We start from the raw sequence: 27,841 nt of genomic DNA on the forward strand, positions 1-27,841 counted from the left end.
ATGGAAATGTATGTCACAGGACAAATATACTTCTTTAGCAATAGCAGAATACTTTAGGCCAGGGATGTCAAACATGCGACCCGAGGACCGGATCAGGCCCTCGAACAGGTTCAATCCTGCCCGCGAATGAGTTTGCTAAGGGTAAAGTTGAGCTGCATTATTAAATTAAAGAAACTGCTGTCCCAAATGTGTCCATGGGATGTTGCAATAGCAATTCTGTTTGGCAAGCAAATAGTTTATACCGGGGCGAGCAAGTATACCAAGCAAGAGTTACACGGTACAGCGCGGCTGCGACTCTTCCCCCTCGACCCATTTTAAAACAAACAGGGGTAAAGTAAACAATTGGTAACCCCACTTAAAATGCTGCATGATACACTGCACATTTATATAGTTCTGTAAAAATGATTGTCTTGTGTGCAAATTTACAGAAAGCGAACAGTGTGGGATTTACTGCAATACTGTCAGTCTTTTAAATTTGTATTTTTGGTTTGTTGAAATTGTTCACACATTGCACAGCTTTTATTTTTCTATCAATACACAGTGATGCCTAGTAGTTTCGACCTTAGTTTGTATGGTTTGTTGACTTAGCACAGGATTAATATGTGAAAATGACAAATCGGGTAGTTGATGCATAGAAGAGTTTTTATTTATGCCTGATTTAGTTTTTTGTTCAATCCTAGATGGGCTGTGACTTAAAGTTTAATTGATTTGTAGATACACTGAGATTAAGTCTAAATTTATTGTGTTCTCATGGTGTTTTTGAAACTGCACCAATTTTTTCCTCAAAATGTTCAACTAATCTGAAGTGTCTTTTTAAGAGGATTGTTTGTGATATGTACATTTTCCGAATGTGCCTGTTCTATTTTGGGCTGAAGTAAAACAAAGAAAACAATCTGAAGTTGTCGTAGATGTATTTTAAAGTTATTATGCCATGATTTTACCTGTCTGGCCCACGTAGGAATAGATGTTCCTCCATGCGGCCCCTGAGCTAAAATTAGTTTGACACCCCTGCTTTAGGCATTACCGTATTGTTCGGACTATAAGTCGCAGTTTTTTTCATAGTTTGGCCAGGGGTGCGACTTATACTCAGGAGCGACTTATGTGTGAAATGATTAACACATTACCGTAAAATATCAAATAATATTATTTAGCTCATTCACGTAAGAGACTAGATGTATAATATTTAATCGGATTTAGCGATTAGGAGTGACAGATTATTTGGTAAACATATAGCATGTTCTATATGTTATAGTTATTTGAATGACTCTTACCATAATGTGTTACGTTAACATTCCAGGCACGTTCTTTGTTGGTTATTAATGCGTCATATAACGTACACTTATTCAGCCTGTTGTTCACTATTCTTTATTTATTTTAAATTGCCTTTCAAATGTCTATTCTTGGTGTTGGGTTTTATCAAATAAATTTCCCCAAAAAATGCGACTTATACTCCAGTGCGACTTATATATGTTTTTTTCCTTCTTTGTTATGCATTTTCGGCCGGTGCGACTTATACTCCGAAAAATACGGTACTTTCTTTGGACTTCTTTTTGACTGGTTCAGCATTATTTGACAATAATGTTAATTTTCCCTGCTCGCGGTCATTAATGAGTTCATCCAAATTATTAATTTTGTAAAGTGCAGGCTGATTTAATACAGAATTGTTTTTACTCATTTGCAGGGACTTTTTCATCCCCTCCAAAGAAACGGTAGTTTTTCTGTCTATTATTACACATAAGGCCTAACCTAGGCCTGGGTGATATATCGATTTTATCAATTTAGTAAATTAGCTCCGCTGTCACTTCGGTTGTGTCGGTCGTGTCCTTTCTGGCTCAAAGTTGTGTTGCAGCTTTATATAATTGTTTTGTGTCGTTTGTTTTTTTTGTGGCTATTACAATCGTGTTGTAGCTAAAACTTTTTGTGTTGTAATTGACAAAATTGTCTTATGGTGTTTGCATGTGCTGTGACCTTCTTAGGCACCAGGGATATTCGCCATTTTGGTTTTGATGACGCTGCAGACAGATTTGAATGTTTGTCCTTATGTGCTAAACTTCATAAAAAGTCTCTTGTTCTTAAATCCAATGTTTTCCCTTTTCTAGTAACGATACAATCAATCGATTATTTTTTTAAACGATCTTCCGAAAGTCAAACTTGCCAAGCACAGATTGATTAAGTTGAATCTAAGGAATATAAATCGTTATATCGATTAATCGTTACACCCCTAGTTTTGGCTTTCTTTAAAAAAAAAAAGGTAAAATGTAAATAGACATTATTAGACACACTATTCAATTTTTTATTCTGAGATGTTATTTTTTGGCCATATGTCCCAGCCATAGCCTTGCCTATATTTGTGTCCTCTTTAGCTCTTTTGTTTCTTCTCCCTGCTATGTGCCCTGGGGTATAAGGTCATGGATGCCTGCCTTTGTAATGCCAGCCTACTGATTGTGTCTCTCCTTCCTTTCTCTCATTCCCTCTTTCTTTCGCACGTTTTACTCTGTTTCCCCATTCCGTCGGCCTCCTGAGTCCATTAAAACTATTTTACCTATTCAATCTGTATGTTAATGCGCCAAACTACATCGACCTGTTTTGCTTGTGCCACCATTTGCCTTTACTTTTTATCTTATCTACACTTGTGTCCTCTATGCCAAACTTATCAAAAAATATTAGGCATATCGAGCATAGACAGTATCTATCAAATTACATTTAGTCATTTATTTTTAATATCACTTATTGGTCTTGATATTTACTGTATGTTTTGGACTCAACGTACTCTTGTTATTGATTTTTTATTTGCAACCATTCAAGGCACATTCGGATTTGACTTGGTGGGCAAACATTTAAACAAAAGTGCAGAGTAACATTATAAACACTACAGTATATGCAGATGTATTAACAGGTCATATGCAAAAAAGCGAGGAACACCAACATGACATGACAACATAAAAAATGACTGTCAAACGTTTGCAGCATTTTTAGAAATGCTCGTTTTCAACAGTATTACAGGGCAGCATGTCTAACGCCTCAGGGAGTGTGGACTGTTGGGTGGTTGGGTTTCAAAGTGGGAATGAAGGTTTGTTGTATTCGAACACATTCGGCAAACTTGCTCCTTGGTGTCGATTCGCTCATCTTGTTCCAAAGGTTTAAACTGAAATATTCCCACGATGACGCGGTGGAATTTTGCCCTATGTAATGCTAGCGGGACAGCGGCCCCGCCTTATCGCACAAAGAATCCAAGACACCTAATGAAGAACAAGAGAATTCACCCCTTTGTTTTCATTCCGCTATGGCAGAAACGTGTGCAGCTGCTGAAACCCATGAAAAGCGTGAATTATCTTGAAGCGTGCACATGGCGGTTTATCAACGCTGGAAAACTTACCGACATTATTACAATTTTTTGGTCGGTTAATTGACTTGTCAAATATCGGCTCAGGCCTACACTTTGCAATGCAGTCTGCTGAAAATGATGGAAAGTGCCACTCGACATAGCAACTGACACTTTGGCCAAAGTTGGAATTGCCACAATAGTCAACATCTACTGTCGTCTGGCGGTTGAGGTGGATAGTGCAGCCCCCAAATTTGTCACGTTTCATGTGTCAGGTGAATTGCGACGATGGGGTCTTATGAATCCCCTTCCTTCTGTACAGCGGGTGTATAAAACCTTGATGGAAGTGTTTGGATGGTTTTTAATAGAGATGTCCGATAAATGCTTTAAAATGTAATATCGGAAATTATCTGTATCGGTTTCAAAAAGTGAAATTTATGACTTTTTAAAACGCCGCTGTACGGAGTGGTACACGGACGTAGGGAGAAGTACAGAGCGCCAATAAACCTTAAAGGCACTGCCTTTGCGTGCCGGCCCAATCACATAATACCTACGGCATTTCACACACACAAGTGAATGCAAGGCATACTTGGTCAACAGCCATACAGGTCACACTGAGGGTGACCGTATAAACAACTTTAACACTGTTACAAATATGCGCCACACTGTGAACCCACACCAAACAAGAATGACAAACACATTTCGGGAGAACATCCGCACCGTAACACAACATAAACACAACGGAACAAATACCCAGAACCCCTTGCAGCACTAACTCTTCCGGGACGCTACAATATACACCCACCGCGATTTTAAAGATGATAAAAAACATTTGAAAGATGCGGCTAATGGGGGTCACCGTTGTAAAGCCCTCTAAAACAAAACTTCAACACCCTCCAGCAACGTTTTATATACACACTGCAAGTCTATGTATAATGTAGTAACAGACACGTTTATAACAATATGTTAACAATTTACCGTATTTTGATAATTTTAATCATTTCCGGGACTGATTTTTCCGCAAATTGATTTCTGTTTCCATAGCAGCACACGTCTGACTTCTGGCAACATGTGTGTTCCTACTACCTACACGAGTGTGTTTTCTAATCATGGTAGACTTGGTAACAGACCACAAAGATGACTATTTTTGGAAAATTGAGGATTAACAACCTTCTACTTTTGAAGCTAAATATACTGCTGCTTATAGAAGCGAGCACGAAGGAAGAGTGAGACGTTGGAGCAGACGAAAGCAGAGAGAGGGGGATGAATGTGTTATTGACTCTATAAATATGGAACTTGGAGCCAAACTGTTTCGACATAAATGGATTGCTTACCTAAAATCAACAGGGAACATCCCCGGCCAGCTGGACCAAACGAACAACTGTCCATCGAGTGAGTCACTTTAATTTCGATCATGATACATGCAGCACACCATGCGTGTTAGTACAACTACAGCACATACGTTGTCTGGCCTGCTCAACTGTGTACAAACAAAAGCTAAAATGTGGACTAATACTTTACGGATACTGTAATATAATTGTTCATGTTTTTCACTGTACAAATTTGTGTCGTATCGCGGAGTTGTGCATTATAATAATATCTCTTGCCGTAGTTAGCTTTTCCGACTAATAACAAAGCATGCCGATATGTTACGAGGCTAGAAAAAGAGTTCCTCAGTGTTCGCTCTTACAATAACAAGGTCGCTACAGCTTGGTTATTTTACCGGTTACGGAACGTAAATGAAGTACGTTTTTAAATGCATTTGTAAAGTTATTTAGAGGTAGAATTGATTGACCCCATTAGCTGCTTTGCTACCCACAGAGAAGGAGCTGATTGCTATATGTTAGAGAGCGAAAAAAAACTACAAAACTTTTGTCTACTTGTCTCTTATAATGACTGTGAACGATGGGCAAAACTCCAAAAAAAGTACAATTCCTCTTTAAGTCTGGGGCAACAACAACCAGACATGACGTCACGTGCGTCCCAGCTATACACAGTATGTGAACTTGCAGTAACCTGGTTTCTCAAATTGGATCCTAAAACTGGGCTAAGATGTGCATTTGTTAGTCACAGGTATTTGGAAAGATTTGAGGTCCAGTCATTCAAGCTGAATCAGTCATCATTTATCTTGTGCTCATACTGTAAAAAAAAAAGTTATTCTATCAATTTATACAAGTCTAAGCTTTTGTTTTGATTGTGTGATGAGCCATCTTAGTGGAAAGTGAGTGTTTTTCTCCCCTTATCCTAATGCATTTTTAATTGTGGACACCCTATCCTGTCGTCATAAGTTAATGACATTGCCCAGTTAAGGAAACTTTCCATTGGCCAGCCTCCAGGAGCTTAACTGCTGGGAGTTGATGATCAGGTGATGTTTCTTGCCTTTGCCTCTAAGCAAACTGCCCTCTCCCTCATTCTGCTTAAAAACAATGCCTTATTTGAGCATATATTAGACAAGATAGTAATGCAATTGTTTTGTCTGTGTGCTTATTTTTGTTTATAAAGGCCAGGAAAAAAAAGCATTCGGATTAAGATGGTTACATTTTTTGATTGTGATTTGATTGACATGTCATCGCTTTCTCCCCCATCTCCCTCCTCATCATTCCCTAGCCAGCAGCCTTCACACAGCCTTTTAGCACCCTTGTCCATGCAACCTCCCCCAATTCTTCTCTATTCATTGGTTTGCACATAGACAATTTTTGTGCCCCTCCTTCAACCCGAGACACCAGATGAGCCCCAGTGATTTTCACAAAAGACTCCTTTCCGTGTCTGCCCGTCAGCCAACAAAAACACTTATTCTGTTTTAATATGCAGCATATTTTGTCTCCACAGTAGCTGTTTTTGAACAAGCCAGTGAAGCCTAAATATGCCATGAAGATGTTTAAGCACATTGTTTTGGCATTGTTTTGGCATTTTAATTCACAACTGTGTTTTTTTTTTATAAAAATTGAAACGTTTTAAAGTGATAGTTCTGGAAAAGGATGGTGTTATCATTCCTGTGTAAATATTTAAAAAGACGCAACAAGTGGAGGATGTGGGCATGTGAGAGTTTGCCATATCAACCTGTGTGCTGTGCAACATAATTAGCTTAATAACGCTTCTCGAGTCAAGTGTACAATTTCTTTTACCAGCAGGGAAAAGTGAGTTAAGCCCTCAAAATTCTGCAAATATTTTATCACATTTTTTCATGAGACAACACTGAAGAAATGACATCTTCAGGGCTGCCAAGTTTCAGAAAATGACAAGAGTGAGACTTTAGTGGCATGATGCGTTTGAAAAGACTTTGACCTTTTTTAACACCGATTCGGCCTGTTTTAACATCAATTTATACCTTAAGACTGGTGTCCTCGCCTCCAGCAGCTCTGTGGCCTCCTAATGCTAGTCTTAATTACCCAGAAATTAGATATGAAAATCATATCCACTGTTTTCTCTACTGGCTCTTTTGTGGCATCCTTTGCATCAGTGTTCTCAATTTGTATGTCTTCTACATCTCTGTCTTCAAACTCTTCTGATCTCTCTTATCTTCCAGTGTTGCCAACTCCTCATTAAGGAAAGTAGCTATTGGCTATCATAAAAGTTGCTAGAAGTTGATAGATGACATCATTGTCTCATTTGGATAATTGATTACAATGGATGCTGCCGGAGAGGAATAATGTAGTGGGGACAATAAAAGTGAGTTAATAAATGCAATAATTGTACATTAATTTTCTTCTGTTGATTCATAGTTTAGTTATATATATTTTTTTGTTTTACATCGTTAAATGTTAAACTATCAAATTTGATCAAAAGATTGAAGGCTTGTGATATTCACAAACTAACCAAATCTTCACTAGCCATAACATGAATGTTTTTATTGGAAGCGCGACAGTGATGAATCATTTACTTTAATCTTACATGGTAAACCAAGGAAGAAACAGCAGCAGCTTTGCACAGAGCAGATGTGCGTCTCCTCTCTGCTCGGACTGGAATGGGATGGAAATGTATTGTCATTGCACTTAAATGTACAACAAAATGTGTTTTTACTCATGTTTAAAGAACTTTTACTGCAATCAAATATCGACTCCAAATCAAATCAGCCTCCTTGACTACTAATTTTTGGTATCGGTCCTGGAAAAAACACATCAGTCGATCTCTAGTGTTGAAGACCATCTGTAATATATAATCTATAACAATTCTGACCAAAGAACCACCATTAGATGTCATGTAGTCCACAAGAAAGTATATTAAATGTTGAAAATAAATCATTATACGACCCATTTAAGATTCTAGTCCATTGACTTTCCATCCCTAACGTTTCAGCTTTAGTGTTGGAGAAAAAAGTGTGTGTTTTTCTCCTGATATAGACCACCAGAAGAAAACCTTGGGATATAATGTGGTTGTCTGAGATCCATGCACGTCTAGTTTTAATTTTAAAAATTCCAGTTTGAACAATAATTCCATAGAAGCAGTGATATTTGTCATGTTTACAATTTAAAGGCATCTGTGAGTCTGGTTGGTTGAGATCGGCAACAACCACATCAGTTATAACTGGTTTATGCTGCTTCATCAAGTCGTCCCCGCAAGAAATGGTGGCTCGCTCGCCCCCATCCAAACTCTGTGACGGTTTTCCACAAAAAAGCTGACCTCCCATCTCAGCAACATTGTGATATGTTGTTTTTTTGCATATGATTTCCTGTGTTGAGAGCACCTAAAGCTCACTTTCACAAGCACACTCATCTCCAATTTAAGATTTCCAATAAAAGTCACTGCAGAACTTCAAAAGGATCACGACACTGTCGAAAAGGATGGTCGTAGTGACTATGCAGCAGCATAACCAAACTTCAGAAGTTCCTCATATTATATAACTTCTCATCAATCCTGTTTCTTCACAAGGTGAACCTATCATTGCACCTCATACGTGTTCCTCATGTGTATTGTCAGATCTCTTCGGTCCAACCTAAACTTAGCTGTCACCACCTTCACTCCAAAATGCTTTCACCTTTCACCCATGGGCATTTCCTGACAAAAGTCCCATTCACACATACCAGCGTACTGCAATATGGCAGCGATGCAGTCAGTCACGCCATTGGAACATTAGTCAAGTTTCACAATTTTGTCCACTTTTCTCCATTTTAAGAAGCCAGACTTTTTTTTTTAGGTCAGCTCCTAAAACCGATTGATCCTAAATATTCTCCTCTTCTCCTACCAGATCTTGTAATGAATGGCACAGCATCATTGACCACTCTAGCTTTCATGAACATTAATACTTTAAAGTTTTGATGAGGGTCGATTGCAATAGTCAAGAAATAGTGAACACATGTGTGACTATTATTGGTGGCAGTATTTTCCTATGTTAGATTTTTATTATGTTAATTTTTTTACTTTCCTGGCACACCGATGCTTTGGAGAGATAATAGAGTCCGAAAGTTGACTAAAAATCCCACACAAGCAACTTGCACTGTGCGCGCTGCAACTAGTTCTTGAGCAAATCTGCTCTTAATCGGCCTAATCAGCCAAAAATTTCACAACCCAGCTGCAGTATCTCTGACATGACAGTGTCAAAATATTAAACATTTAAGTATGAGGAAGTGCATTCTAATAAACATACATTAGTGCCAATTAGCCATATATGCAAGAACCAGTGCTAAACAGTTTCTGTTGGCAAATGGTGATTTAGCACTCTCATTATTCTCGATTACACCAATCTTGTTTTGCTATTTTGTTTTGCATTTTGTTAAACTTGCCTTAAAGTCTTTTTACTTTCTCCTGAGCATATTAACCATACTATTATTTAAAATAGCATTAATTCATAGTGGATTCAACATATCTCTTTTAAAGACCCTAAACAATTAAAGAGTCAGATAGAATATCCCCAGGGTTTGGGCATATTCTATTTCAGTGTGAGGCTTTCAGGTGATTATCTCGTTTTGATGTAGCCCGGTGGTGAGTAATGGGACTAAAAGAGTCATTTCCCTATGTTACCTTTTACAGGAAAAGAAACACCTTTAATAACCTGACTAATTAAAGAGCCCCTATCATGTACAGTTGCGCTTAACATTATTTAAAGCTCATAGTTGTGACGTGATATCGGGAGAAGAAGACGACAGAGATATGACGTCGTTTAGCTGTCAGCTTGTTTATTAACAGCTTGGTGTGTAAATGAGATATGTAATTAAACCAAAGAGATGCGGTGTAACTAAATGTGAGACTTATCTGAGCGTGGTTGTCAGAGGGTGTTGAAGGTGCGTGTTGATCCAGGCGGAAGTCCAAATAAGGGCAAGGCAGGCTCGAGTGTCGGAGGACAGGCGGATAGTCAATGACAGGAGCGCGGCGTCGTGGTCGGGTGACAGGCGTGAGGTTGAAAATCCAGGAAGGCAAGGGGGTTCCACAGGGAGGTCTAAAGTGACAAGGCACACAGCTTGACCACGAGGAAGGATGACGGGGAGCTGGAGAAGACACAACACAGGAGACGATGAGCACGACGGGAAGGAAGCACAGGGAGAACAAATGCACATGTAGGAGAGCGAGAAACGTATGGGCTTACTGTACTGGATACGAGAAGCTACGTTCTGGCGTCGGATCTCAGGTTGCGCTGGTTTAAGAAGGCTGATCGCTCATCATGGACAGGTGCGTAGATTGCCGAGCGTTTGCAGCCGCGCGGAAGCGCGCTTGCAGCAGAGAGAGAGCGCCCGTGGGCGTGGCCTGCGGTGCGCTCGTCGGGACATGCAACAGGAGGAGACGCAGCAGAAGTGTGACCCATAACAGGACCCCCCCCCCCCCCTTATGCGAGACTCCCGACGAGCTTCGGGGTGCCTCAGGGTGAGTTCGGTAAAAATCTTCAATAAGGGAAGGGTCGGCGATGTAAGAAGCCGGGACCCATGATCTGTCCTCAGGTCCATAGCCCTCCCAGTCCACGAGGTAGACCCATCCTCTTCCTTGTCGTCGGACCTTGAGAATCTCCCTGACGGTCCACACCTGGTCCCCATCCTCGAGAACCCTAGGCGGAGGGGGGGCAGGGATGGGGGGCGACAGTGAACTGTTGGTTACTGGTTTTACCTGAGACACGTGAAACACCGGGTGGGATCTCATGGACCCAGGGAAGTCCAGGCAAACTGCGGCAGGATTGACTCTGGATCTGACTGTAAAAGGTCCAACAAAACGTGGTGCTAACTTCTGAGAGGATATCGGGAAGTGAAGGTCCTTGGCCCGTAACAGCACCTGCTGTCCGGGCTGATAGTCGGGAGCTGGGATGCGCCGCCGGTTGGCGTTACGACGCATCTTCTCAGATGCCTTCAATAAGGCAGCGCGGGCAGACCTCCACACCTTGCGGCATCGTCTCAGGTGAGCTCTGGTGGAAGGAACTGCCACTTCGATCTCCTGGGAGGGAAATAGAGGAGGTTGAAAACCTTGCCAGTATTCAAAAGGGGACATACCAGTAGCCGCGCAGGTCATGGAGTTAAAGGAGTACTCCACCCATGGAATGAACTTGCACCAGGAGTTGGGCTGTTGAGCAGCCATACAGCGCAGCATGGTCTCCACCCCCTGGTTGGCCCTTTCCGCTTGTCCATTGCTCTGGGGGTGGTAGCCAGAAGTCAGGCTGACCGTGGCTCCAATCCCCTTGCAGAAAGCTTGCCAGACCCGGGAAATGAATTGGGGACCACGATCAGACACAATGTCGGTGGGGATCCCGTGAATTCTAACCACATGCTGAACGAGCAGTTCTGTGGTCTCGGCCGAGGATGGGAGTTTGGGCAAGGGTATGAAATGGGCCGCCTTGGAAAACCTGTCGATTATGGTGAGGATTGTGGTGTTACCTTTAGAGGGGGGAAGTCCAGTAATGAAGTCAAGAGCGATGTGTGACCAAGGTCGACTCGGGATCGGAAGGGGATGTAAGAGTCCAGCAGGAGGGCTGTGGTCTGCCTTGTTCCGGGCGCAGATGCAGCAGGCGGCGATGAATTCGCGAGTATCCGCCTCCATGGAAGGCCACCAGAAGCGGCGTCGAATGAATGATAGCGATCTGTGGATTCCGGGATGACATGTAAACAGACTTGAATGTGCCCAGTCGAGTACCTTGCTCCTTAAGGGTTGTGGAACAAAAAGTCTATTGGGGGATCCGTTCCCAGGACCAGGGTCGGACCGTAGCGCCCTCCTGACCAGGCCCTCGATTTCCCAAGTTACCATCCCGAAGATGCGGTTCAGGGGAAGGATGGTCTCTGCAGTTTGTCTAGTTGTGGGTTCCTCGGAGAAGATCCGCGAAAGAGCGTCAGCCTTGCCATTGCGCGAACCGGGTCTGTAGGTGAGAGTGTAATTGAATCGGCCGAAGAACTGTGACCAGCGTGCTTGCCTGTCATTAAGTCTCTTTGCGGAACGGATGTGAATAAGGTTGCGGTGGTCGGTCAGGACCAGGAACGGATGTTTAGCCCCCTCCAGCCAGTGTCTCCATTCAACCAAAGCTTCGTGGACGGCAAACAGTTCTCGGTTCCCTGCATCATAGTTCCTCTCGGCTGGGGTTAGGCGTCTGGAAAAGAACGCACAAGGGTGCAACACATTATTCTCATTAGCTCTTTGGGACAATACTGCTCCAATCCCAGAATCAGATGCATCTACTTCCACCGTGAACGGCTTGTCAGGGTCAGGGTGTACCAGGATGGGAGCGGAACTGAAACTCCTCTTGAGGCTCAAGAATGCGCTGTCTGCCTCCTTGTTCCACACAAAAACTGTATTGGTAGAAGTTAGCGTGTGAAGGGGTGCGGCTACCTTGCTGAAGTCGAGTATGAAGCGACGGTAGAAACCCGCAAAGCCTAAGAATCTCCTAAGCTCAGTACGAGTGGTGGGTTGGGGCCAATCCACCACTGCCTTGACCTTCTTGGGGTCGGCTCGGATGTTACCCTTCTCGATGATGTGACCCAAGAAGTTAACTGATGACGAATGGAACTCGCACTTCTCTGCCTTGACGAAAAGACGATTCTCAAGGAGGCGCTGGAGAACAAGGTGGACGTGCTGTTGATGGTCCTGCAGGTTGTGAGAGAAAATCAGAATATCATCAAGATATACGACCACAAACTTCTCGAGCATGTCTCTCAGCCCGTCGTTAACAAGAGTCTGGAAAACGGCTGGGGCATTGGTCAGGCCGAAGGGCATGACCCGGTACTCAAAGTGACCCAAGTGTGTGTTAAAGGCCGTCTTCCATTCGTCCCCCTTCCTAATCCGGACAAGATGGTATGCATTACGGAGATCCAGCTTGGTAAAAACGGTAGCAGGGGCAAGGGGTTCGAAAGAAGAGCTCATGAGTGGTAGGAGATACCGGTTCTTGACCGTGATGAGGTTGAGTTTGCGGTAGTCGATGCACGGACGTAAGGACCCATCCTTCTTGCCGACAAAGAAGAATCCAGCGGCTACCGGTGATTTAGAGGGGGTGATGATACCAGATGCGAGTGATTCCGTGATGTAGTCTGACATGGCCTTTTTCTCGGGTATGGATAGGTTATACAGGTTATAGAGGGGAGTACTGCTTCGGGTATGAGATCAATGGCACAGTCGTATGGTCTGTGCGGGGGTAGTGAAAGTGCCTGTTCATTACTAAATACAGCAGCAAGGTCATGATAGACAGCGGGAACCCCAGATCGGTCAGATGGGGAAGACTTGAGCTTGGGGTTCTCCGAGACGGGGTCTGCTGCTTTGAGGCAGTTAGCATGACAAGCCGTGCTCCAGGCTAGGATCCTCCCTGAGATCCAGGAAATCTGGGGGTCGTGCTGGCGAAGCCAAGAACGGCCGAGGACAAGAGGGGCGACAGGGGCGTTGAGGATCAACAAGCTAATTTGCTCAGTGTAGTTGCCAGACAGGGTAAGAGTGACTAGTGCGGTACGGTGGGTGATGGGTCCCAGGGGATGCCCATCCAAGGCCTGAGCTGGTAAGGACTTGTCCAGCGGCAGAAGCTCAATCCCGGCTTGACAGGCGAAATCACGGTCCATGAAACTCTCATCTGCTCCAGAGTCCAAATATGCTCCCACCTTCAGTCTTTTAGTCTTCCAGGACAATGTTGCGGGGAAAAGAATGCCAGGGTCACTATTGCTCTGGGGAAAGATGGTGTGGCTCACAAGTACTCCCCTAACTAGTGAGCCTGATCTTTTGGTCGTGTGGGGCAGGTCTTGATCACGTGACCCCCACAACCACAGTAGAGGCAGAGGCGCTGCCGGAACCTCCTCTCCCGTTCCTCCGTGGCAAGTCGAGTCCTGCCCAACTGCATGGGTTCCACCCCGCTGGTAGGTGCAGGGAAAAAGCCAGACTGGTCCACCAAGTGAGCACCCTCATCCCGAGCTTTGGCCACGGTAGGGGAGTAGGAAGCGGTCCGATTTTCCCACGCCGGCCATCTGGTCCTCTCACGGGCAGCAAGTCTTCGTTCCGCTGCTCGTTCCATTAGTCTTTGGTCCATAAGCAGGGCCAGCTGGATGAGGTCATGGTAGGTGGCTGGTCGGTGGCAACAATCCGTCCTTTATTTCGTCAGAGAGGCCCTGACGGTAGGCGCTCAACAAGGCCTTGTTATCCCACCCGCTGTCGGAGGCCAGGGTGCGGAACTCGAGAGTGTAGTCCGCTACAGAACGAGAACCTTGCTGGAGGGAGTGAAGACGTGAGGCGGCGTCTCCTCCCTCAGCGGGGTGGTCAAGCACAAAAAGCAGCAAAGTTTGTGCTGAGACTAAGGTTGCGGTCAACAGCTGCCGTTGCCCACTGGAGAGCCCTTCCGGTCAACAGTGAAAAAATAAAAGCTATCTTGGCCCCGTCAGAAGTGTAGCGGGAGGGCTGATGACGAAACACCATGTCACACTGGACCAGGAAGCCACGGCAAAGCTCAAAATCCCCCTCAAAAGCTCTGGGACTAGCGATCTTCGGCACGCAGGATGGGGGGGGCGGCATGGGGGCTGCAGCGGCAGGGGCGGCTTGCTCGGGTATCGGCTGAGCGGAGGAGCCTGGGGAAATCAATTCCAGTCGAGCTAAAATGTTAGCAAAAGCAGCATCGAGCTTGTTCTCCAGTACACAAAAGCGCTCTTGGTGCTGCCGGAGTGCCGTGTGCACACCTGTGATACTTGGTACAGGGGAGGCTCTGGAGGTGAGCGGGGTACGCGTCATGTCTTTGCCGTCTGGTTCTGACATGGCCAGAACGTACTGTGACGTGATATCGGGAGAAGAAGACGACAGAGATATGACGTCGTTTAGCTGTCAGCTTGTTTATTAACAGCTTGGTGTGTAAATGAGATGTGTAATTAAACCAAAGAGATGTGGTGTGACTAAATGTGAGACTTATCTGAGCGTGGTTGTCAGAGGGTGTTGAAGGTGCGTGTTGATCCAGGCGGAAGTCCAAATAAGGGCAAGGCAGGCTCGAGTGTCGGAGGACAGGCGGATAGTCAATGACAGGAGCACGGCGTCGTGGTCGGGTGACAGGCGTGAGGTCGAAAATCCAGGAAGGCAAGGGGGTTCCACAGGGAGGTCCAAAGTGACAAGGCACACAGCTTGACCACGAGGAAGGATGACGGGGAACTGGAGAAGACACAACACAGTAGACGATGAGCACGACGGGAAGGAAGCACAGGGAGAACAAATGCACATGTAGGAGAGCGAGAAACGTATGGGCTTACTGTACTGGATACGAGAAGCTACGTTCTGGCGTCGGATCTCAGGTTGCGCTGGTTTAAGAAGGCTGATCGCTCATCATGGACAGGTGCGTAGATTGCCGAGCGTTTGCAGCCGCGCGGAAGCGCGCTTGCAGCAGAGAGAGAGCGCCCGTGGGCGTGGCCTGCGGTGCGCTCGTCCGGGCACGCAACAGGAGGAGACGCAGCAGAAGTGTGACCCATAACAATAGTAATTGTATTACTTGTATTTGCAATGCATACATCACTATTTTTTGTTGCATAAATTAATTGGCTAAGTTTCTCTCCCAGTGGGGAAAGATTATATGTGATTATTAATTAGTAGTGTCGTGTTAAGAACTAACGCATGCATTGATCATGTGTCCATCCATACAAGCCTGACCAAATATCACATTACGAACTAAGCATTTAGTAACAAATCAACTGAACCAGTCCTGATGTTAATGCCCAGTTACCAGTTGATTCAGTCCAGTCTGGACTCGTTACTATCCTTTGTGGTCAAACTGTCCCATTCTGTCATTGATGGCTGTGTCTGCTGAAGACCTTGTTGTGCTGCTGGCATCCTGTCATTGTAGTTAGCAGTGTGAACCTTGGCTAACTTACATGTACTGTGGCTAACAAGCACTGTATGTGGAGAAGTTGTTGTGGATATACAGTATGTACCGTGTGTGTGCGAGTGTGCGTGTGCGTGCATACCTGTAACACTTTGTTTTTAATATGATGTTTTATAATAGGAATGTCTTGGTGAAAAGAACATTCCTTCTTGCATAATACTTTTATGTCGGTCGACGGTTCCGTCATGTTTTTGTTTTTTGGTACTCAAATTTCCCACGGACAGGCGCGACGTGCTTTTTACTGTCTCCCGTATTGACTTGTTTGGTTCTGCGGCCTGTCACCACCAAAACACTTGCCCATTTGCGCACACGCGACGCTAGCACTACTTGCCAGAGACCTTTCATGGATTTTGAGTCAATCTGTGAAATACAATTTGTAATCCCATTGATAATGATGATGGATTAACCCAATTGATAACGCTCATTCTGACAGCCCTTGTAAAAATATAAAAATATTGACTTGACAAGGTGTCACCGCAAAATGATTAAAGTTGCAGATGTATCTCCAAGCTTATTTTATTGTAAGTGGAAGAAGAAGGTAAACTAGACTGACCATACGTGCTATCTTTCCCCGGACATGTCCTCATTTGCGGGGCTGTCCGCGCGGAGTTTCTTAAATGCCTCAAATGTCCGGCATTTTGAGTTATTGCGTGTATTTTCAATGTACGTTCAGGGTTAAGAAGGGGTTAAAAACAAAAAAAATTGTGAAGGTTTGCGCACGCAGCAGCATTCGTGAGGTAGGGGCGTTATGATAAACGCGCATGCGTCGCCAGGCTCTGCTTTTTATCGATAGATTAATCAGATTTAATTTTTTATTATCTATAGCAGGGGTGTCAAAAGTGTGCCCCAGAGGCCATTTGCGGCCCACAGCTAATGTTTTAAAGGCCCACGGCACATTCTAAAAATACTATTAAAATAAACAAAAACATAACAAAAGTGAAATAGCTTAAAGGTGAAATGTAATTTAGAAAAAGTTGCAATGTTGACTAATAAAACAAAGCTGTTTTTTTTTTCTTTCAAACTGTCATTGCTCAAAACGTAATATTGAATCAAAATCAGTGTTATTATGAATTATTGACCTATCCAAGGTTCCGATTACTTCACATCAAATATTCCACTTTGAAAAATATTTTTGGTGGAAGACTTTGCATATTTTGTGTGTTTGCCAGAGGTGGGACCAAGTCATTGCTTTGCAAGTCACAAGTAAGTCTCAAGTCTTTGCCCTCAAATCTCGAGTCAAGTCCCGAGTCAAGACAGGCAAGTCCCGAGTCAAGTCCAAAGTCAAGACTGGAAAGTCTCAAGTCAAGTCCCAAGTCCTGCATTTTGAATTTCGAGTCCTTTCAAGTCTTTTTAACCACAGACTAATATATTTACACAGATTGTGTATGCGTTTCAAACGCTGTATTTATTTATTAAAACAAGTGCATTTGAAATTGCAGGAAGAAAAATAGTGCTGACATTGCACTTCATAATAGCACTATTAACCAGTCATTTTAAACATTTAACTCATTCCTTTACAGAATAAATACATTTGAAAAAACAAGTGCAACTGTACTTATTTGCACAAGAGTGTTAACATTGTATTTCCATGGCATATTGCATTGTAACTAGTTCCACAGCACTTTCTATCCTGTTCTTACCTTATCTCATTGATCTCATCTCATGTGTTGATAGTGTGCGTACACATGAAAAACATAACAAATACATGAACATAACAATGAACAGAGTTGTACTTTTTAGATGTCAGGGCCCTATGCAATTTGTACACATATTCTTAATATAGTATACATTTTAACTGACCTTTATTTGACTATGTTTGTCTTTTTGTAGGTGGCTAAAATACGCGGTGCTGCTGACCGCCGTCTAACGTTACGTTACTGTGTGTGATACATTGACTAACGTAACGTTACGTGTAGGTACCTCATCCAACACTGCTTAAAAAAAATCACTTGACAAAAAGTATGAATAAGGTAGCGAACTGCAGTGGACGCAACAGATTGCCGTGTTTGCAATGACGTTATAACCATAGACATCTTATAAGTAGACGCAGCATTGGTTGCTGTGACGTGAGCAATTTGGCCGCCATCTTGAAGTGGTGATGAGGAACCGGCGAGCAGCCTAAACTGACAGTTGACAGGTAGAAAACAAAGATGCTAAAGTGACAGTTGACAGGTAGAAAACAAAGATGCTAAAGTGACAGTTGACAGGTAGAAAACAAAGATGGTGTTCAGCGTTTTCCTACTCAAATGAGCAAACTGTTGAAAATAGGAATCGGGGGATTACTTTTCACAAGTAAGATTTAACATTAATGTACTATTGGTTGTATTTTATGAAAATAATATTACCACAGAGTTGAGAAGGAGCAAAGATCTTCAATATTTGTATGTTAAAATCACAAAGAAATCTTCTGGGGGAGGATGACGCCCCTACAGGGGTTTGGTTTACAAACTTTCAGCCCCACCTAAAACAAAATTCATCAGCCGCCACTGATTATGATGCATTCTCATTTTAGGCAAAATATAAGACAATACTTTCATTACAGTATAATTGTAACCAGGAATAAGTCTTCAAGTAACAATATTCAAATACTAACATTGTTGGGTAAGACAGCATTTGGTTTTATTCTGAATCTAGTGAAACAGATTGGTGGTTTTAGCTGATACAAAGACTTTCAGGTGTTTATATATGTTTATGTTGAAGTATTTGGCAGACGCTTTTATCCAAAGCGACATACATAAAAAATACATATAAAACAATGACTGTAAACATGATCATTTAAGGGAAGAATGTAATAGAAAATATCAATACAAAGTGTCAAGACAGAATAAACTCTCTGCTGCTGCAGCAACAGAGATACAGTCTATAAGATATATAGATATCTAATGTATTCATACATTGTTTATGTAGCATGTATATATAACCTCATCATATTGTTTCTTCAATTTAAAAATAGCTGGCCGTTTTTTTCCCCCTTCTCTGGGATTATATTCCCAGTTTTGATCTGGGACGTCTGGTCACTTATAACGTATAAAAATATTATATTACTGTTAAGCAAACTATGAATAATAAAACATGTGTCCTTTATCATAGCTAAACGTATGACAAAAAAGCGCGTGAAAATGAGTGGTATTCAGTGAGGTAAGATGAATTAAATGCGCTGACAGTTCATTGCTCCTGCCAAATGAATTGCACTAGTTGAGCGGATCACCACTCCAAGATGGCGGCCCCGCGTCTCGTCTCCATGCTGCGTCTACTTATAAGATGTCTATGGTTATAACGTTAGCAGTGAGTTTACAGCCTCACTCATTTAACTACCGGTACACAGCAAATAAAATTCACGTTACTTAGCCAATAAACGTTAGCTTACATTAAAAACTTACCCTTCTTTGTGCATCTTCAAATGTCGAACGAAGTTGGAAGTTGTTACGTCTCCGTCTATAATATTCGAACTGCATGATTTGCATAGGGCTATTCGTGTTTTGTTGACCGAGTCGTAGTTTTAATACCCGAACGAAATTAACTTTGGCATAATTGTTTCTCACTGCCGCATTGTTTGACAATTCTTCTTCATTGGTTGTCCTGCAATTTGATTGGATGAGAGCTGTGGGATGAAAACAGCGTTGATCTAATTTGATTGGCTGTTGTACTGAGAGCACACCAGCTGACAGGAACAACACGCTGATAGACACAGACGAAGAAAAGGAAAAATACGGAGCGGCGCGCTCCCAAATAACTTTTTAATCTTTGGGTTTTGGGGAAAGTAGCAAGTCATGTCAAGTCAAAAGGCTCAAGTCCAAGTGAAGTCACAAGTCATTGATGTTAAAGTCTAAGTCGAGTTGCAAGTCTCTTTACATTTTGTCAAGTCGAGTCCAAATTCATCAAATTCATGACTCGAGTCTGACTCGAGTCCAAGTCACGTGACTCTAGTCCACACCTCTGGTGTTTGCCATTAAAAACATAGATTTGTTTGACAAAAAAGGGCGGAAAACAAACAAACAAAAAAACAACATAAAAAAAACTAAAACATTTTTAAATGAGGGATAGATCTGAAGTTGATGTAGACTCCAGAGATTTAAGCGTTAAATATAAAATGTATGTATGGCCTGGCACACCATTATCATCATTTCATGACCGAAGCAAAACACTTTTTACACTTTTTAACTGAAATAAATACACCTACAACTTACTAAATAAAAACATAGAAAAAACTAGAAGCAGTGGTAAAGTTTAGATCCATGAAGGAAAGAAGAAAGTGAATGAATGTTTATAACTGAATACATTTACATATGTATACACATTTGTTTTCTTTTTTTATTAATTTTTTTAATGAATTAAGTAACGTTTATGACAACTTTTTTCCAAAACGCAATATAGAATGTGAGATATAACAGGATAATGCATACGTTAATAATTTTTTTTTCAAAACGCTTACAAAAAAGTGGGGCCCCAAAAATTTACTGTGGGACCCCATTTTGAAAATTCCTAGCACCAACACTGCTGTCAACAGAGGAGAAAAAATGCTTCATTTAAATAAATATATTATTTATAAAGCAAGTTCGAGTATCATTGGCAAATTTTCACCTAGTCCCGGCCTTGGCGTGCTGCCCGCCTTGGCACGCATATATGTGTCCTCTTTTTGGGATTTCGGAATATGGTCAGCCTGGGTAAACCAATGGCAGTCGTAAAACATGAAAGTAGACACTACCTTTGACAACCTAGCATTATGTTGATGTTGGAGTCTTACTTTTAACTTGGGATCATTTTGACAGGTGACGAAAACCTAACACTAACCTAACTAACCTAACCTAACCTACTCAGTGGCCTAGTGGTTAGAGTGTCCGCCCTGAGATCGGTAGGTTGTGAGTTCAAACCCCGGCCGAGTCATACCAAAGACTATAAAAATGGGACCCATTACCTCCCTGCTTGGCACTCAGCATCAAGGGTTGGAATTGGGTGTTAAATCACCAAAAATTATTCTGGGGCGCGACACCGCTGCTGCACACTGCTCCCCTCACCTCCCAGGGGGTGGAACAAGGGAATGGGTCAAATGCAGAGGACAAATTTCACCACACCTAGTGTGTGTGTGACAATCATTGGTACTTTAACTTTAACTTAAAAGTAAAGTAGTTTGCTTTGGTCCTTGTTGCGATCATAAACCTGAATAATCCATCCATCCATCCATTTTCTACCGCTTGTCCCTTTCAGTTCTCCTCAAATAATGGGGCGCGATGCGGGTTGTTAATGTTATTAGTATAAATAAGGATTCTTTGTTGTAAGTTGATCTGTAGTTCTTTCTTTTTTCCTTTTTTGTTTTATTTAATGGTATCCAGAGGTGTACTTATAACAATTGTATAGACAAATGCTACTATTAATGGTCGCGGCCGAAAGTGGGGGGTCGCAAAATATTTTCTTCTTCCTTGGAGGGGCGTAACAGACAATTATTGAGAAGCACTGACGTAATCCAAGGAAAAACAAACACAATTTGTAACCATCTTTTTGCTAAAAGTTAATTCTTAGTTGCCTCGAATTGGAGCTTGAATATCAACTAAATTTTTTTGCCCTGTGTGTAAAATACCTCATGCTGCCTTTGTCAGAAAATGTTAAGAACATCTTTGTGCCACATCTGTTTTGAGCACAGCCTTTCGTTGGTCGCCTGTTAACAGAGTAGACAGTGTTTCACTTTTTTAGGAATTGTTGTTGACAGATTCATTTAAACCCACCAGCCACTGGGTTGTTTTACTAATTGGACAACCAGATGGCATAGAGAAAATTCATGGTCAGCTTTGATTCAGTTGTCTCATTTACAACCTCCACTCTCACCTTTTGACCTCTGACCCCCCTCACTGGAGACGATGGTCTCCCAGATGAGGTGAGTGACTATTGTCATTGAGACCTTGCATGTAACATCTGTGTTTGACTCTGTCAGCCTGTGTGAAAGCTGTCTCCATTAAACTAGACAGGGTACCGGTCACTGTTTGCGAAATTAGATGTGAAAACAATTTAGATCACATATAGACACTTTCAAAAGATGTTACTAAACTCGTTTACGGCCTGTCAAGCAGATCAATAAAGCCAATAAACACATTTTTTCCGAATGGCCTGACACCACATAATGACTATAAAGTGTAATCTGTTGGACTTAAATATTTAAGACCATTTAATCATTTTTCCCTTTGATTTATTTGTGGTTCTTTATGATTTTTTTATATTTATTATTTGCGCATTCAAGCTGTTAATGGTAAAATTGATCATAAAAGATACTGCGCATCGGGCAGTGTAACCATATATCAGAAAGAAAATAATGAGTGCAGACACCTTTTTATAGCTCCTTCTGTTCATTTAGTCATTGATGTGTTAGACTAGAATGAGGTATTGAAAGTGGTCTATATCTTCTAAATACTCTCGACATGATTTGATTTAGTAGTTCAGGCCTCTTTGCCTTAATCAACATACAGTAGTTTTACTTTGATGTTATTGTTTAAACCACATACAGTTTTTGTTCGTGATCCCACTCAAAAGGTCTGACAAAGATCGAATTGTAAGAAAACTTAAGCATGTTTTACCGTAAAAAATAATGTAAGTCCAACTAATCACCTAAAAATAATAACACAAAAAGATCATTATAGTTTTAATTGCAAAAAACAATGTAAAATACACATGAACATTTACCATCACTTTTACCTTTATTTAAGACAATGGTGGCAAATAATGGAGAGGGGAGACCCATGCGGACACCAACTTTGTACTTTGCTAGGAGTTATTTTTTAATTCAATAGTGTTTCTCACTTTCTTCATTAAAGTCCTGGCAGTCACAACTTTGTTTAGCCCAGTGGTTCTTAACCTTGTTGGAGGTACCGAACCCCACCAGTTTCATATGCGCATTCACCGAACCCTTCTTTAGTGCAAATTTTTTCTTTTTTTTTTCTTTCAAATCCAAGACAAATGTATATGTTTTTTTTACTGGTGCAGAAAATGAACCGTGCATGAACATCACCTTGTTCAAAGAACAAAACCAACACAGTGCATGAACTCACAACAAATTACACACCTGCAAATCAGTGTGACTTCTGCTGTTGCCTTTCAGAGACCAGTTTAGATATGCGTGGCTTCACCTTGGCAAGTGCCACTCTCATGTCATTTTCACAGCAAAGTCTGTTCCTTTTCTTCGTTTTTATGTCGAGCATCCTCGAAAAGGATTGCTCGCAAAGACTGGCGGTATCCATAATTCGCCGATAGGGAGAAGTTTTTATTTACACGATGAGTCGGGTGTGTCTTGACTTCTGCGGCGGAGGGTCCGCCGAACCCCTGAGGCCGACTCACCGAACCCCTAGGGTTCGATCGAACCCAGGTTAAGAACCACTGGTTAAGCCCTATTGTGGCTTATTTGGCAGTCATACTGAATTTTAAAAAAGCACAGAGATTAAGTCACCAACACGTGGGATTCTTTGTTCAGGCACTCAAAGAATGATACACAGGGAAACGGATTACATTGGAACCTGGATTTACGAACTTAATTGGTTTTTGAACATGGTTCGTAAATTGAAAAGTTCATATAGTGAAGCAAAGTTCCCCATAAGAAACAATGTAAACATGAATAATTGGTTCTAGCCTCGACAAAAATCCCCATTTTAGTAAAAGAATGCCCACATTGAAGACACTATATTGTGTATATGTCAAAACAACATAACGAGGGGGCGATGGATCAACAATCTCTTTATTATCAAAACAACAACAGCATTCTGAACTGTCAAAGCGTTCATACACACAAAAAGTACCTTTGGTGCTCTCAAAAACATTAACAACAATGTTGCTACAATAAGGAAACAAAGTGAAAACTTCTTAACCTTGCTGTTGTGAATGTTTGTGGCATGCACCTGACATGAGGAGGCGAACGCTTTCAAGGCAGAGAAGAGAGCGGAGACAGGGAGACACAGGCATTTTTGGTGTGATCTACAAGTTTGTAAACTAAAAAGTTCACATATAGAGGGGTTTTTAAATAAAGGTTTTCCTGTACTTTGTTACATGCAGTGTTTGGACGTACAATAACTACGTTTTTACCGAAATGTTCATGTGAAAAACCACACAAAAATTGGGACATACGAAAACTAAGATACCACTGGACTGTATGCAGAAATATTAGACTTTGACTTGATTTGATTTCATAGTTCCGGACATTCACCTCAATCAACAAAGTTCAACTAGATGTTACTATTTTATACAGCAAATAAATGATAAATGGGTTATACTTGTATAGCGCTTTTCTACCTTCAAGGTACTCAAAGTGCTTTGACAGTATTTCCACATTCACCCATTCACACACACATTCACACACTGATGGCGGGAGCTGCCATGCAAGGCGCTAACCAGCAGCCATCAGGAGCAAGGGTGAAGTGTCTTGCCCAAAGACACAACGGACGAGACTAGGATGGTAGAAGGTGGGGATTGAACCCTAGTAACCAGCAACCCTCCGATTGCTGGCACGGCCACTCTACCAACTTCACCACGCCGTAGTATTTGATTTGACTGTCTTCTTAGGAAAGAAGCCAAACCTTTTCTGAATTCAATCTAGGGTTGCACGGTATACCGATACTAAAAAAGTATCGCGGTACTAATGAATTAAAAACAGTACTATACTGCTTCTGAAAAATACCGGTTGCCTTTTTTTTTACGGGCATGACGGCTCGCAGTCGTCACGTCATGACTGGTTTTAAAAGCAAAGGAGCATTTTCGGCAACGTACACGCACGGAGTACTTACAAGCAGACATGGAGTATAGACAGAAGATGTAGAATGGATGCATTTTGGCTTAAAATCTAACGATAACGGTGAAGCTATAACACTGAAACGCCGCTCAGCAAGAGGTGCTTTTAAACATGGCTAGTTAGCTAGCGGCTAACATTCAGCCGCAATCGGCAGTGTTTTAGCTACTTCTAAATCAATAATCTTCGCATCCATGGCGACAAAGTAAGTTTGTTACGAGTATCATCCCTGCAGGACGAGGAATAGCTAAGCATGCTTCACTACACACCATAGGAGGATACAATAGCTCACCGCTAATAACAAGCGAGTGCTCCTCAATGTAAGCAACTGCCATGGGTTGGATTTACACCTGACATTCACTGTAATGATACAAAGTACAAGAGCGCATTTACTCAATACTACAATGATTGCATTGATATTTTTTATGGTCACAAAATCCTTTTTCCTTTTTTAAAATGTATATTATGTTTATAAACTCGGAAAATACATCCCTGGACACATGAGGACTTCAAATATGACCAATGTATGACCTTGTAACTACTTGGTATCGATACCCAAATTTGTGGTTTCATCCAAAACTAATGTAAAGCATCCAAACAACAGAATAATATGTGTTTATTGCATTTTAACAGAAGTGTAAATGGAACATGTTAAAATAGAAAATAACCAGATATTAAAAGTAAATGAACAAGTAGATTAATAATTAATTTTTTTACCACTTGTCCCTCATAATTTTGACAAAATAATAGCATGAGAAATGACACGATATGTTACTGCATACGTCAGCAGCCAAATTAGAAGCCTTTATTTTCTAGTATGTTCACTATTTTATTTAAGATCAAAATTGTTCTTCGATTGCAGTAAGAAACATATGTTTAATGTGACCGTAAGATTTTTTGGTTAAAATTGCCATTTGTTGCGGTCCCCTTTATTTGGAAAAGTAATGAAAAGTATTGAAACTTATTTTGAATTGAATTGAATTGAAGTATTTATTTCAAACCTGCACAATACAACAACACACTTTTTTTTTTTTAAAATATTTTGGCAGAGACATTTATGCAAGGTTTGAAAAGGGGTTGGATGAAGCAGATGCTTATAATATCCCAACCCCTCTCACTTATTCCACATTTAACATAAACAATATAATACAAGAACAATACTATACAAACAAAAACAAGAAAAGCTCCTGTACACTAACAATACAATAGTATCACTGTTACTATGAGACAAGACAAGACGAGACAAAACACACACACACACACACACACACACAGGCCCAAACACTCTCTGACCATACACCTCTCTCCCATCGCTCTGTACTGAGGGCATCAGTCTCTTTCCTCCTCGTACTTCTTCAGTACTTCTTTTTTAAACAGCCTTTTAAATTGAATCATGTTAGAACAGGTTTTTAACTCGTCCCCTAAGTTGTTCCACAGAGTGACTCCACGCACTGAAATGCACATTGATTTTAAAGTTGTTCTAAATTTAGGCAAATATAATTTGTTGTTTACTCTTAGACTGTAACTATGGTGAGCATCTCTATCCTGGAATAGGTTCTGTATATTGGATGGTAGAGAGTTTTGGGATGCCCTAAACATAATTTGAGCAGTTTTAAAGTTGATCACATCGTGCAGTTTAAGTTGCTTTAACTCCATGAATAGTGGATTTGAATGATGTCTGTGGTGAACATTGGACACAATCCTAATGGCCTTTTTCTGTAGAGTACCGGTACCAAAATACTGGTATTGGGAAAACCCTAAATCAATCACAGAAGCAATCAAACTTCCCTGAAAACCCTCTTGTTTAACAACAATTGTGCTTTCTTCTTTTCAGGATCATTCCTTCATCGTACAATACAATGATGGAAATGCAGAGGTTGTGTCCATGTGGGTTTGTTGCTGTTTGGAAGAGAGACGAGCGCAGCAGGCTGAAGGTCGTAACTTACGCCATGATGGACCATGATATTTTGAGCCAAGCTCTTGAACCCCGAGAGGCTTCAAGGTCATGTACTGTATTTCCATATGCACTCTGAAAATGACTCAACAAACACGGATGAAAATCACGACATACTTGAGACTTGGTGCCTCACTTTTGCGCAGTGGCAAGAGCTCACATCTTTTGGATCGCTTCCTAGGCTTTGAATTTGGAGTGGAGACCCCTCCAGCAACGGTCTTCTTCTGCAGGAAAGGTGAAAAGAGATCAATGACGGTAGCATCAACATTTATGATCACAATATGCTGACACTGTTTGTGGTGTTGTCTTAGAAAAGTTTCTTGGCAACCCGTTAAGTGAATGTTCAAGTGTTTGCTTGTGACGAGGTCATTCCCTTGCCCATGTTACCAGTGGTGTCATCGATTGCTTCAGCTCATGTCTGGAGTTGCAAGATTTTAGGACTAAATACAGGCGGTCCTCGTTTGATGTTACCCCGTTTTGTGAAATTATCTTCTACTTAGTAATAGGTAAGCAGGGTAGTAGTATCATTATTGAGGCTTTCTCATTCCAATAAGCTTTTCTGTCCCTCCTCCCATTCCAGTTGTCTCTCTTTTACTGTTTCATTTAATTCCTGTATTCTATGTATTCTTTTTATGTCTGAATTCATGTGTATTAATTTAGGTCTAAGTTCCCATCGCTATCATTGAAACGGAACTCGTACATAGCCCGAGGATCCCCTGTATAGCCATTTACAAAAAAAACTGTTTAGCCCCATTTGTTAGAGACAAACTTTGCTTTCTACCAAAGAAAGGGTTTTCAGCCCAAGACCCAAATTATTTTGTTACTCATCCCAATAATCATATATTGCCATAACATTGACCCATGCTCCTAAAATGATATAACAAACAGAAGACAAGGATTTATTATAAAATGAAAAAAAAAGCCTTTAGCCAAGAATTGTATGTCTGTTTGACAGTCAGGAAAACAGTTCAGATAATTTTACCCTTGACAATCAGAGACCAAATAAAGATTTATCTAGCTCAGTTTGAAAGACTTTTGCCTTTGTTAAACATGTACTGTGCACGTTTTACTAAATTCTGATATGTAAATGTGCCTAGACTTTCTTTGATATCAAATACTATTTTAAAAAAGCCTATTGACAAGGTCACAGAGAGGGAAAAACATGGTTTTTAGCATTTATTTCTGAAAACCAGCTATTGTTTAATTTAACCATTGCTTTGCACTCTGATGAGTTGTCAACTATCTCGAAACAAACTGCAGTGGAATGTGATCATGTTGATGGAGGAATTTAATACAGTGCACTTCCCTCCAAGGAACACATATGGATTTTTCTTTAGCAGAGCAAACATAATACACTTGACAATGTCTTATATTCTAGTAGAATATATTTTGCAATTATCTGCTATGAAGACAAAGTAGAAGAGATGGAAGGGCAGCACCGTGTCTGAAGTTTCCACTTGCCAAATTGTGTTTTTTTTTTTAACTCTACACTCAAAGTTTGACATAATGTCGTTGTTGGGGTCCATAAAATACCCATCGCCTTATTCCCGAGATCGGGCTGTATAGAAATTCTTA

General features: G+C 41.5%; 1 protein-coding gene across 2 annotated transcripts in view; it reads left to right on the top strand.

The window, feature by feature from the left end:
* The window catches only part of map2k5 (mitogen-activated protein kinase kinase 5), a 122,482-nt gene extending 95,169 nt beyond the window's left edge, over window positions 1-27,313 (top strand). The window contains exon 21 of one of the 2 annotated variants that reach the window (XM_062069098.1): window positions 26,147-27,313. In XM_062069098.1, coding sequence (XP_061925082.1) covers window positions 26,147-26,275 — 129 coding nt within the window. In that variant the 3' untranslated portion in view covers window positions 26,276-27,313. The remainder of the gene's footprint in view (window positions 1-26,146) is intronic. The other variant, XM_062069092.1, reaches the window with a different exon arrangement.
* The last annotated feature ends 528 nt before the right edge of the window (window positions 27,314-27,841 follow it).

This window comes from Entelurus aequoreus, linkage group LG02 (genome assembly GCF_033978785.1).
Source record: "Entelurus aequoreus isolate RoL-2023_Sb linkage group LG02, RoL_Eaeq_v1.1, whole genome shotgun sequence".
NCBI lineage: Eukaryota > Metazoa > Chordata > Actinopteri > Syngnathiformes > Syngnathidae > Entelurus > Entelurus aequoreus.